At 32.0% G+C, this 13,906-nt stretch overlaps 2 protein-coding genes across 2 annotated transcripts; both read right to left on the bottom strand.

The window, feature by feature from the left end:
- Nucleotides 1-1,684: 1,684 nt before the first annotated feature.
- LOC100740189 (cell division protein ZipA-like) lies at nucleotides 1,685-5,128 on the bottom strand. The gene is made up of 3 exons (XM_003492339.4): nucleotides 5,031-5,128; nucleotides 3,225-3,312; nucleotides 1,685-2,489 (listed from the first exon to the last, which is right to left on the bottom strand). The coding sequence occupies exons 1-3, from the start codon at nucleotides 5,040-5,042 to the stop codon at nucleotides 2,071-2,073; spliced, it is 519 nt and encodes a 172-aa protein (XP_003492387.1). The 5' UTR covers nucleotides 5,043-5,128; the 3' UTR covers nucleotides 1,685-2,070.
- A 4,411-nt stretch (nucleotides 5,129-9,539) lies between these two features.
- On the bottom strand, nucleotides 9,540-13,403 carry LOC100740065 (ataxin-2 homolog; the record flags this gene model as incomplete). Its single annotated transcript, XM_033322840.1, is given in 5 exon segments — nucleotides 9,540-10,580; nucleotides 11,027-11,374; nucleotides 11,819-12,089; nucleotides 12,337-12,594; nucleotides 13,265-13,403. Coding segments are annotated over 5 exon segments (1,677 nt in total), but the record flags the coding sequence as incomplete, so codon positions are not given.
- Between the last annotated feature and the right edge of the window lie 503 nt (nucleotides 13,404-13,906).

The following is a 13,906-nucleotide window of genomic DNA, read 5'->3' as shown; positions in this document are numbered from 1 at the left end:
TCTAAAAAAAAAAAAAAAAAAAAAATAGAATAGAATAGAATCGCTTCAATATAAGACGAGAAACGCATCGCTTGAACTGTATGGTACGTGCGCAACTTAATCGAACTTTTGATTCCTATCTTGTTAGCGTTACTGTCATTCACGTAAATGTATTTTAGTTCGCTCATATAGCTATTGGTTTTAGTCTTATGAAGTTTAAATATTTAAAACATTATTTTATTATAATTAGTATTTTTTATATATGTGCAAGCTTATATTTTATAAAATTTGTCCGAGTAATTCGAAGATTTTACACTTCATAGTATATGGTTTGTATATGCATATCGAATGTCAAAATAAATTTATTATATTTATTCTTTTCCCCGCAATATATTTTTCACAAATAGCTAACGAACATTCAAAGACTTTATCGTTTCGTTGCATTATCATCATTTTAAATATTACATTATTACCGTTAAGGAACTACAATTAAAATGGGAAAATATAAGTAATATAGAGCAAACTTAATATACAAACAAAATCTAGTCCATCTTTCAAAGGAAACCACAAAAATAAAACCTATACTACTACACCATATAAACACCATATAACACTATAACAAACTATACAACTGGAGAATATGAGTTATATAACTATATAACTATATCTAAACTACTAAACTATAACAAAACCACTTCCAGCAACTCTATATATAACGATACAAAACATACTAAAAGGTACAAAGAAACTAAAATCCCGAAAAGAAGAAAAGAAAAGAAATAATACAAGAAAAATAGGAGAAGAAATATCAATACAAGAAGTAAACTCCGTTCTACGCCACTGGCAGGCGGTTGATGTCACCGTGGCCGTGCCCTTTGGATAATAGAGTCCGCGACTTTAATGGACTCGCTAATCCTCTTCCCTGTTTGTCGGTGAGTCCATCCAGGGGATGTATTCAAGGCATGCACGAAGGTAAAAATCGGGGCAGGGTGGTGTGACTGCGGTACGGTCACAGTTTAGGGCTGTTCTCTAACGGAGACTGCAACGTGTGGGTTGTCGCGCGAACGAAGGGCGACGACAAGGGGGTTGTCGTCTACCCTGTCACGTCCCGGAAAGCTGAAAACCCGCCCCTTGTGCGGATCCATCGGTGCGATGATACCTTGATTTCTCGAGTGACGAATTGAGTGCGCTTAATGCGAAGCGGTGCGTTTAACGACGTAATTTGACGTAATGCCATACCATCTTGAACCCCCTCGGTTCGCTTGGTTAAGTCCAGTTCTGTCGCGATGGTAAATTGTTGTTCGGTTAACCATAGAATATATGGTATCGTTAGATACGTTTATCAAAATGATAAATGTCGGCTTTTTTCTATTGAAATATGAACAATGTGTATTAGTTTACGAACGTCAATTTAATTTACACTTGATATTATACGAGAGGAAAACACATCTTTTCATCTGCCCGTTTATGAGATATAAAAATGAAATTATAAAGAAGTGGTTTGTATTTCTTGGTATTATCAGTGTATCTAAGTATTTAACTGTTTTCTTAACTAGACAAAAATTTAAATCAAGTTCTGTTCTATATCAGAAAAAGAAACATTATGATACCTATTGGTGATAAGGATCAAATTGAAAGGAGATATGTAAAATAGACCATATATGTTTAACTTTAATCGTATTTCTATCTTACGGTATTTCTTCTTTATTTTCCATTGAATTACCATTCAATTCTGTACTACTTTATCTTACAAATACCAATATAACAACCTAAAATATCTTAACATCTGTAATATTTAGCATTCAAAACCAACATTTAAAAATCTTAAGAAATCCTATACTCAATTTACCAATAATTTCATGAATCCTGTCAAAAAATAATTAACCAAATCTGCTAAACACTCTACTTCGCTTTCTTTTATTTTCTACTGAACATTCAAATTTTTACTTTCAAACCTTTTAACAAGAAAAAAATATACAAAAATCAGTTATCATGCAAAAGAACGACTTTCAAATAAAAACCAAAAATATCACTTTTCATGACCAAACAAAAGTTCTATACAGCAATCTTGCAACCACCTTCCAAGTTTGATTACGCTCTTCGAGGGATTGAGTTACTCAGATTGTTTTGGAATTGCAACAATTGTTGAATGTGTGGTGGTAATTTGGACGAGTACTGCGGCGCGGCGTTAAAATTTTGTTGAGGAAGAGGGCGATACTGCGGTTGCTGTGGAAGAATTGGTTTCTGGCCGCCGCCCAATGGAATTGATCTATAGTCTGGTTGCTGAACGCCAGAAGCAAATTGCACTTGCGGCCGGTATTGCGAGACCTGGGCCTGCGATAGCTGCTGAGGTTGGCTAGGCTGAGCTGGTCCCAATTTTGGAATTGGTTGCGCCGGAACTGGCACTACGGGTGGACGAAATTGCTGTGCGTGTAAAAGTTGCTGGATCTGAGCTGGTGCTTGGTTCACTGTACGTAAGTGACCAGCTTGCCTTCTGTCGCGAACGTGGTCTGAAAATTTTCAATTTGAGAAGTTAGAATTACGATGGTGGACTGGAAAAATTGTACGAGAAGAGGACGAAATACAAAAGAGATGGCTGCAGTTATTGTTAAACGAAGAATTTATCTCGTAAGTTAAAAGCTAAAAATGAAGACAATGCATACAATGTGCGAAATCTTGTAAAATTTTCAAGCTATAATACCCGTTATAATATTTAGTGGACGAAACGAATCTCTGCTTCGTTTCCTTCGTTATGTCTATGGGAATAATGAGTTTGCACAAACGTTTATGATTTAATATAATATAATATAATGCTCGAATAATAAAACATCAAACTGACATAATATAATGTTGGAATAGAAACTTGATGTGAATATTTCTAACAAGTAATTGATACTTGAATGTTAGTAATGCAAGGAATAGCTAAATACTTGAGGTTAAGGTATGACATAAGAGTGTACAGTCAACGAAGGATTTGGGTAAAGGTGAATTGAGAGTGAAAGTAAAATTCCTACAACGATATAGATCAATATAGGTACTGAAGGAACGAGAGCTGAAAGATCAGACTATTAAAGTACAGGTTTGTTGTAATTAACATGTTTTAAAAGCAATGAAATTTTACTAAAATACTATGAATATTTACACACAACTATTGTTACAATCTTATTAAGAAGATGCAAAAATGTAATCAGAAATATGATATAATTCGTGAATTTATCGTTGAAAGAACAAAGTATATAATTTACCAATGGTAGCGTATTGAAATTCTTGTCCCAAAAGGTCACCAAACACATCACCAGTAGCATAAATAGGCACCACGGCCAATATTAAAACCTACAATTTTTAACAATTGTTAATATCCATCTTGAATGAATCATAGAACTACCTTAACTAAATGGCCTCACTCGCAATTTTGGAAAAAAATATATCGAAATCAATTAAATATCTCTTATAATTAAACGAAGATTTGTTCGTCGCTTTATACTATTTATTATCATTACTTTCGAAACTACTTATAATTAGCGTAAAATGAATAATTTAACAGCTTTACTGCGGAAGATAAACATTGAACGTATCTATGGAACAACAAAAGTTTACTCTCTAACACGACTCACTTCGCATCTTGTAACGGAGAGATGAACGTGTTGACAGTAAAATAGAAAATTATACAAGGATAAATCATTTCTCCTAAATGTCATAAAAATGCGTGCATATGTGAAAATTGCGGATAAAGATAAAAGAAAAAATTGAGTTTACGATCGAGAAAGCTGGCTAATGCAATTTGCCAGTCTCTCGCGATACACACCATTGCACACTTGTAGACATTTACATAATTTAAACAATACGAGTAAAGTAACTTTTCACGAAGGAAAAGGCTGAAAGCAGTAAATGCCTGATACACACCTTTCGAACGATGTAGTGGTGCGATTTCTCGCTTGTGATAATAGATTTTTGTGGAAGATAATGTAGGTCAAGTAACTTTCAACGAGAACTGCTATATAATCGGGTATGAATTTATATACCAATGATGTTTTAGTCTTTCCTTATTGTGATAATTTAATTGACTAAATAATTAAGTAGAAGATAAGCAACTTTTTTTTAACTGTTATACATTTCAATGGGTGCAATATGCAATAGTTTTAGGTGAACGATATTTATCAATTCTCTGTCAATATCATCATTAGTTAGTTATTTTAAACTTATTCAACTTGAAAATCTAGGTTTAATCTCATTCACATAATAAATTAAATTGTCATGAATGAAAATGATATTTATCAATTCCTCGTTGACTGACGAGAATGTGAGAAAACAATAAACTTATAATTGATTATCTGAGATTTATAATTAAGATCTACTCTATACCAATTTACTAAAATTAATTACGAATTAACTTCCACTGTGTATACAATGAGTAATAAATTTCTAAGCTGTCACAGGAATAGATAAATCAATCTTCTTAATCTTCCACTTCATTGAGAGAAAATTTATCTTTACATGAAATTGAAAAATAGGAGAAACACGCACTGTATAAAATAATTTTCACATTATTCATCCTTTATCTAAACTGAAGTAAGACTAAAATATCCACATAAAGCATACTTATAAGAACGGCAGCAAAACATAATTAACGTTTTTCAAACAATCTTAATTTATCTTTACTAACTACAGTAAGAAGGATATATAAAAAAAATGGATTTGCTAAACATAGAAAAGTATTGCTTAAATGTTTACAGATAGTATATACGTGATAATAACAACAAAGCATAATTTATTTATTTTTACTAATTCATTATCACTTAGAAAGAAATAAATCAACGTAAGGAAAAAAATTCGCCAAGCAAAGCAAACATTTGTTTAATTTTTCAGACAAAACATGACAAAACAATTAAAATTCATTAAATTTATCTTTAAGCTTCCAATTTATCTTTATCAATACAAAAAAATATATGTAAGAAAGTGTATTTACTAAGAAAGCATAAAATTTTACTAAACATAGAGAAGAATATCTTAAATTAGAAAGGAAAAGATACAAAAGATCAATTTGTACTCACAAGGAACTTCATGTCGAAGGTGTAGGCGAATTCGGGATAGGAGCTGAACGAAACTGGCGGCCGCAACGCGACGCACTTCTATATGGGCGACCGTTTCCAGGGTAAATGGTCCGGCCAACCACTAACTTTCACGGTTGGTTGGTTTCGACTGAAATTTTTTTCTCCATCATACAGGTCTCCCGCCCGTTCGTCACGTAACAAACGCGGCTCATATGAACGGTATGCAATATTTCTGTCGCCGTTACCCAGGAAGTAATTCGACTAGGTGTACCAGAAAACCTGGAACTGTGACGATTCCATTTGAAATTATGCCTCGCTTAATGATGGGTTATTGTCCATTTAAATCGATTATTTTCCACTTGGTCAAGGATCACTAGATATTTCATTGAAGTTATTGAAGTGTGATGGCAGAGGGATAATTACTTGTTACTGTGTCACAGATACTGTGTCAAAGGTCATTGAAAATTTTATTAAAAGTAAAAGAATCGAAGATTGTGTATAATTTATTTTTTTTCTTCTGCAATGTTTATTTGCCACAAAATGTTAATAATTAAATTTCTCAGAAGACAAAGTGAACAATTTCATTTCTTATACGTGTTTGCAATATCGTTACTTACGTACACGATCAATATTCAATGTTTCAAAAATTAATGATTTATTTCCAAAAATTTATTTATAATCAGGAGATGATATAAATAATAGTAAATTGCAAGGTGGGTTTGGAAAAGCAGTATTTGTCGTGTCTTCATTTTTCTCTACTTTTTAAATTATGCAACTGACCAATGTGACTTTTGAATGGCTGAATTGTTAGTAGTAATTAAAATCAGTATTAATTAGTATTATACGATGTAGCTTACTTTACTATGTGATTTATGATGAGGAACTAGTATCTCTCTTTTCTAATATATACCTGCCAACTATTATTAAAATGCGTTACGAAAAGTTTTTCCGGCGACAATTACGTATTCTCAAAGAGGAAATTAGATGCTCACTTTTTCCAATCATATTGATTCAATGTACAAAGTATCTATTTCTCAAGAATTCTGCTTTTTCTTATTAGTGTTGTATCAACTACAAAAAATTTTTTTTTTAAATACATATGTATAAAATTATTATACGATCTTCTTAAGAAAAGTGTGATGTTAATAAAGCTTGTTTTGTAGTGCTTTCAACAATTTTAGTATTAATTATTATTTCGCGCACTATTATGCTGGGAAATAGTGTCCGTAATCGTGTTGTGTCCAAAGTAATATCTATCAGTCGTTCGTTCATAAAAATCTAGAGTCACGAGAAAGTTGCTGCCATTAAAATGTAAAAGTCATATATAGATAATTATTATTATTAGCATTTCGCCCGTAACACAAATTGTGTGGCTGTTGTTTTCGCATTTTGTAGTGTTACTTGAACATGCCATGGGTACTTTTATGGATAGTACGTGGATATTAATATGAACAGCTAGTCTTTAATAAATGAGATCTATAAATACCGTGTTCTAATTATAACATTATAGAAAAAGTAAGATTATTAAACAGCAACAAATTAGATTACTCGAATTAAACTAGATTCTATGGCAAGCTAAAGAAAGTTACTTGTATTTATGAGTATCGTTAAGTTTAAATTTGATGTGTCAATATCGTCAATATTAAATTTTGTCAATCAGCATTCCCTTCCAAGTGTAGAATAACGTTGTTTTATCGCACTATTTGCTTTTTAAACTTTCTTTTGTCTGCCACTATATAGATATATATTCCTCAACCACATACAAGGTTTCAATTTAGGTTACATTATCAAAATGTCAGCTCCCTTAAATGAACTTTTCCTGGAAAACCTTCGTTACACCGCTAGGAAACCAGAACTGCTTTTCTTGAGTGCGTAGTATATCAGAGGTTAATTTAAAGTTACGTAAAAGTCGTTTGATCGGCTTTTCTCTTCGAACGTGATTGACTTTACCGTACTTTGGAATTTACTTGACGGTGATTAACCGAACTGTAAAAAGAAAAAATAATAAAGGGGACTTGATTTGGCAGAAAAGTCAAGAAATCAAATCGACTGGAATAAGAATTAAATTGCTAACTTAAAACAGAGTACACAATTTATGGAATAATACAAGACTTTTAATGTTCAGTTCCTACTTACAACATTAATAGTAAGGAAAATAGACATTTAAAAATTGTCCATGGGTACCCTTTGATGAAAATAAAGCTATTAAAGAGATGATATTTAAAAAATGAATTTTTTCATCTACATAAGTATCACATATAATTTATATTAATGTAAAAATTGTGAATATATGATTGTGTATCTACTTTTAATTTAATAAAACACTACGTACAAATTTTTATGCACTTCTTGCCTCTATTTTTGTTTTCTGTTTGAGTTTAATTTATTATTGTTTAAGTGCTTTACCAAATTCTAATTTATACCTATTCTTTCCTATTTTTCTCTTATTTTAACAATAACACATAATTCTATATCTTAGTATAGGCTATCTTATTAAACATAGGATTAAGACGAAATCGAATAAAATCTATTTCCAATAAACCAAAAGTTAACATCGACGTAAATATAAGTCACAAATGAATAAAACATGTGCATGGTAGGTAAAAGACGTATTTCTAGTCACGTAACGGTAAAGCTACCGATTGCAGGAAGCATATGCATCGGTCACTTCCGTATTCCTAAGTCGACCGTATTAATATCTCGCATAAAGTGAACCGTTTCTACGGAGACATTTTATATTCGATAAAAAAAGCCACGATTTAATCGATGACTGAACAACTTGCTCGCGGAAACAATTGACCTTAATGTTCTACATTCACCGTTCTACTTCTTGTCTAATCTAACACTATGCAAAACGCTCCAATTTTATTCGCTAATAATTAAACATCATTATGTATATACTCGTGAATAATAAATCTGCTACTTTGTGTCTGTTTCATTCTTAAAAATTGGAGGTCAAAAAGATTAACTTGATTAAATCGCGAGGATGATTGGGTTAAGTAGATTACACGTTCGAAGGAAAATCTTCGAGTGAAAGTGGATCATATGCGAAACCGGATATATGAAACCTCGTGCGATTTAGCGCATCGAAATATAATTCCTGTGGTAAACTTGATCATCATTATTTAAAGTAATCTTTAAAATGCGTTACATTATACATTCATAAGTATAATATTACGATTGAATAACTATCTGTCCATGATTTTAATTATATGTACTTATGTCTTATAGTATAATTAAACTTACAAGGATTCATGTTTGTAAACTTGACCACGAAATTCATTTCATTCGTTTCATTCGCGTACAATTATAATCTAAATGATTGGCCAGTCACATCGATTGAAACAATTAATTGAAATACGTTTGAGTGAAAAATATTTTATTAGAAAACGCTGAAATATAAAAACTATAAAAACAGACAAGCTTATTGAATAATGATCGTTGAATTTAATCACAATAATTGTCGTTAATCGAAGACCACGTATTTATGCGTTAAATCGCAATGCAATAGGTCCTTAAAGGAATTCACAATATGGCGCTCTACTTTCATTTTTTCTTCTTTCACCGGAAATTGCATATAACAGGGAACTGTGTATATTCCGCTTATATTTCCGTATGTAAAAATTGATGGAGCACCAAATGACTTCCGTTATAGCAATACTTTTCTTTCATTCCATTTCATGGTTGTTACAAATTACTATTGAGTGTTCTGACGTCGTTAAACGAAAGAGAAACGTCGAATATTTTGTGATGCAGTGTTCGATTTCTATAGGTGAAATTTAGATACATCTAAAATTTCAATACAATATGTTAAAAATACATATCACCGACCACAATTACTAACTGCGGATATTTATACATTTACGAGAATTTAAAAATCCAAAAATGCAGAGAATATTATGCGAAAAAATATACAAATATTTAAAAAATATACAATATTCATTAAAATATTATTTGAAAGATGGAACAGAACTGTATTTATGTTTCGTTTACTCAGATGTGGTCATAAAAATATAAATTTGCATAAACAAGCAACTAATGACATAAGTAACAAAATAGAAAACAATATCGTATGTTGAAATAAATATTACTTCGAGTATAGCAAACTGTAAAAGCAAGCAAAAAGCTCCTTCCTTCGACGAGTAAATATGTATTCATCGCTGCTATTGTTATAAATGTCTGATTAAATAAAATTTGACAGAAAATGTTAGTATAAATACTGTAACTTTTTAATTATTAAAAATAATTAAAGATATGCTATTTTCAATGAGTATAGAAGAAAACTTTTCTGAAACAAAAACAAATTACTTCTTAACATGTAGAATATAATATTATCTGAGTATTTCAGTTCACGAGTAACTTAAGTATATAAAATAAAATGCAATCGCAGCGACAGCGTTGATTTCTCTGTAATTGCATACCACGTGAAACGAATCTGACATTGATAAAAATATTGTCGCGGCAAAATACACTTTTCTTATACAACCAAAGAATTAAAAACGTTTAATTTAAAGTTCAATTGCAATTCAGTTTAAAATTCAATTCTGAGTCAATCGAAAATATCAATTCCAACAATTCCAATTTTTATAATAACTGTTATCAAACAACTAACATTTAAATCAACAGAATAAACGTTTTCATTCTTTCAACGTAAATTCGAAATTAATAATGAAACTTCAACGGAATAACAAATAAATTGATATCAAGTACCTTAACTCTATCTTTGTAATCGCACCGAAAATCTAGAATCCATCGGCGACAATCTTTTCCAACGTGCGAAACGTAAAGACATCGATCCAAATAATTGAAACGACCAATTAAAAATAAAACGGAATATCGAATCAAAAGCAAATATAGAAGATACAACTTAATTGAACCAACGATTATCTTCAATATTGTCTTTCGGTAACAGGACGAACTCCATGCTCAGGTTCTTGTGCTCCAAATTGAGCCTGAGTATACTGTGACTGCGATGCATAGACTTGGCTGTATCCACTTGATTGACCTTGGTACGCGTCTGGTGATTGAATCTGGCTTTGATATTGGTTTTGATTTTGATACTGATTTTGACTTTGATATTGATTTTGTTCTTGATATTGACTCTGCCCTTGGTATTGACTTTGACTTTGATATTGATTTGGAGGTTGATATTGAACTTCTGGAGCGCCAGTAGGTTTAATTGGTTGAGGCACGTATGGCTTGTCAAGACGATAATCGATTTGATTAGCGATAATGTTATAAGGAATTTGTGCTTGGTATTTCAATAAACTCTGAATTTGACCAGGAACATTGGTGGAATATTGTGGTACTGGTTCAGCTGGTAGTTGTTGCGGTCGTAGCTGTCGTTGATGTGGAGCTTGTCTTCTTGGTCTAGAATATGCTGAACCTGATTGCGGATCTTGTGGTGGACCTCGTATTCGTTGTGGAGCAGGCGCGACCACTGGCGGTACTGTGTGTACGGTAGGAGATGTTGGTTGCTGTCTTAAAAGATCTTGGTAGTAGTTACGGACCTGCTCTACCTGCATTCGGGCGGCTGGCTCAGGATTAAATCTAAAAGTTAATTCTTTCGTAAAACTATTAATTCTTTTATTACTGGTTTAATTTAAGGGTGATTAAATTCAGAGTTATTATTCAAGAGTAATTATAGCAATGCAATATCAAGAGCTAGATGTATAGTGGCAAGTATACGAAAAAATTTAGAATAAGAAAGTATATAAAAATTCAACATAATTTAATTTGTAATTATTAATTGAAATTTTGAACGAGAGGTAATCAATTGAATTTATTCGCCATTGAAAAGGGTGACTATAGGTACCGGTTAGAACTTCACATTAGTCAACTAGTCCAATTAAATGTAGGATAATATAATATTACTAGGCCAATTGACATTTCTTTGCATAATTATCCTATATACAATACAATGATATACAAGGGTAATCAATGAATCCTAGTATTAAGTAACATGGATAATTTTACTAGTTAAATATTCAATTTACCTGTATTGTTCAGGAATTAAGTTGATATACGGAGTTTCGGCCTGGTATTTCAATAATTGTTGAAGCTGAGGCGGAAGATTGGGATTATATTTAATTTGAGGTTCAGCCGGTGGTTGCGGAAGTCTGCGGTGTTGCTGTTGCTGTGCAGCAGGAGCTTCCGGTCTGTATTGTGGCGCCTGTCGCCTCTGTCTAGGCGGACCACGTGGTTTACCACGATAAGCTGGTCGTCGTGGTGAAGGGGCCGGTTCCTCTTGGGCTTCGGGTTGATAGCGAGGTTGATACTCAGGTTGATATTCAGGTTGATACTCAGCTCGTTGATTACCTTGTGATGCTAACAAATTTTCATATCTACAAAAATATTTACAATGTATTATATGTATATAGATCACAACTTTCCTTTGTTTATTTAATCTTCTTATTTATTTCGTTTTTAAAAAAAATTAAATAAAATGTTTTGGTTATACCAAATTCAATACGTCAACAAATAATACTAGAAATCATTCTACTAAGATACTGTTAAGGTTCTATTATATCATCAAACTGGATTGAGATAAGTAATATTATATCATTGTATTACATTGAGACGCTATTATATCACATTAACATACTATTACATAATTACATTACATGTAAGATAGCTATCCTTATTACGTCATCTAGCAACTGATAATACTTTATATAACAGTGTTTAATATTCACAGTACTAGTTCTAGATCTTTTAAAACAACTAAATACGAAAATGAAATTGGAGAAATTAAAAAGTATTATCTTATTATGTAATATAAACATTACCTATATGGTTCAGGAATGATATTAACGTATGGAAGTTGTGCTTGCAATTGGAGAAGTTGCTTGATTTGCGTAGGTGCATTATCCAAAGGCCTCGATTGTTGTAAAGCAAATGGTTCGGGTTGTGGTGGTGGTTGCGGTTGCCTTGGTGCATGAGCCCTTTGCCGATGTGGCGCTCTTGGTGCACTTGCAATTGCAGCTTCCGAGTATTGTGCTGTCTGCTGCGCTCTTGGCTGTGGTTGTCGATCAAATGATCTCCAGTTCACTCTTAGTCCTTTCAAGCAGAAAAGGAATTTAATTTTTGACTTATTCAGAAGACATTACGCATTGTTGCTTCCGTGTGTTAGATTGAAATTAACTTATTCCGGGAAAAAGCATTCCACAGATTTTCAATACATTATAAAAGACTACTTTCATAAAATTGATATTTTACGTTTATGTTTTAATTATTGTGACAGTGAAAATGAATACAGTAATTATCAAGTATAAATATGGAGGTAAAACGCTATGGATTCACTTACCACTGGGATCATTATACTGAAGAGATTTCGCAGACCCTGAATTACCATCGTAGGAGCCTTGAATAATTGAATGACTATGTCCATCCGTTGATCCTTGGATGTTGTATGACCCTGCACTAGGTCCTTGCACATTGTAACTTTCCGCTGGGCCGCGACTGGCACCATGAATTTGAAAATTAGAATGACCATCGCTAGCACCTTGTATTTGAGCGTTACCGTCTGTTGCGCCTGTAATACTAAAGCCACCTTCGTTTGATTCTGTAAAATAAAAAGGTTAAACATGGTAAATTATATGTTAAAATTTAAATAAATTAAGTTAGAGAGATCATTACTTGCTTCATACATGTAATATTGTTGCACGAATATTATTAGAAAAGTACTTAATACTTGTGTATGTCTTCATTATCAACTTGAAAATTTGAATTCTTATAAAGTAATTCTTTAGTTAATATTTAAAAATTCAATGAGATATTATTTTACGAAATTATTTCAGTACATTTTTATACGAATAATTCCAAACAAAGAAAGATATAAAGTAAGACAATTACTTTCGTAGATTATTTTTGCAGATATATTGCCAAACTCTTCTTGAATTTTCCAGAAAGATTTATAGTAATAATAATTATTAAATTGAATCAATATATGTACGTACGCTTTTAATTCAAATATGTAACGATGTTCGTTTCATTAAAAATTAGAAGAACATATTAATTAAAAAACAGCTTATTTGAAACACTATAGAGTAATTTGCGAAATATGTCCAAACTATAATACAAATGTTAAAGTACTTCGACAAGGCTTTAACAAACGATGTTGGGCAAATCTGATCGTAAATTTGTATCAGCCGGAAAAATAGAGCAATGAATTATGCAGAAAGATTTTTATTCTCGTGGTAGTAGTAGGTATCGATATCTTATCTGCTTTCTACCGTTTTGATCTGTGTATTGGATTCCTTTCCCTTCCTCTATTCGTAAACCCTGGGCGACTCGATTCCCGTCACTGGGTCCTTGTATCGAGAATTGTGCCAAGCACGCTGGAACTGTTAGTAACAAAAGAACCTACAAAAAGATTATAAATACAAATTAATTATTTCGTCTTTGTATGGTCAGCATTTATTTCTTTATTGAATTTCATCTATTTTTAATTTTATTTTATTGTAATATGAAAATACTTCTAAATATCAGGAAGTGCTAACTGAACGTATTGAGTAGCAACCCATTAATTAAGCGTTTATTAAGCGTTTCCTGCTATCCAAAAGAGGGTTGTATTACACAATGATTCAAGAGCCGTATACTTTCTAATTACAGTGTTTAAGGTATTCTAAACAAAGTTCAAACGACATACCAACGCAATATTGAGTTTTTCATTCTTTCACCGGTATACATCAGTTAATTATAACATTATTATTAATAGATATATTCATTGGAAGAAATAAATAAATTTCCTTATTGATAATGATTTGTACCGAGTGTAATTATTGCCAAAATTATCGTAGATAACTTTCAACTCGAGCGATTCGAAAAGGAACTTCGAGGAATTCGTAGATAATTCGTAGATCATTCGCAAGATG

This window comes from Bombus impatiens, unplaced genomic scaffold (assembly GCF_000188095.3).
Source record: "Bombus impatiens unplaced genomic scaffold, BIMP_2.2 scf_0673, whole genome shotgun sequence".
NCBI lineage: Eukaryota > Metazoa > Arthropoda > Insecta > Hymenoptera > Apidae > Bombus > Bombus impatiens.
Note: the sequence above shows the minus strand (reverse complement) of the source record. Positions and strands in the feature narration are given on the sequence as shown.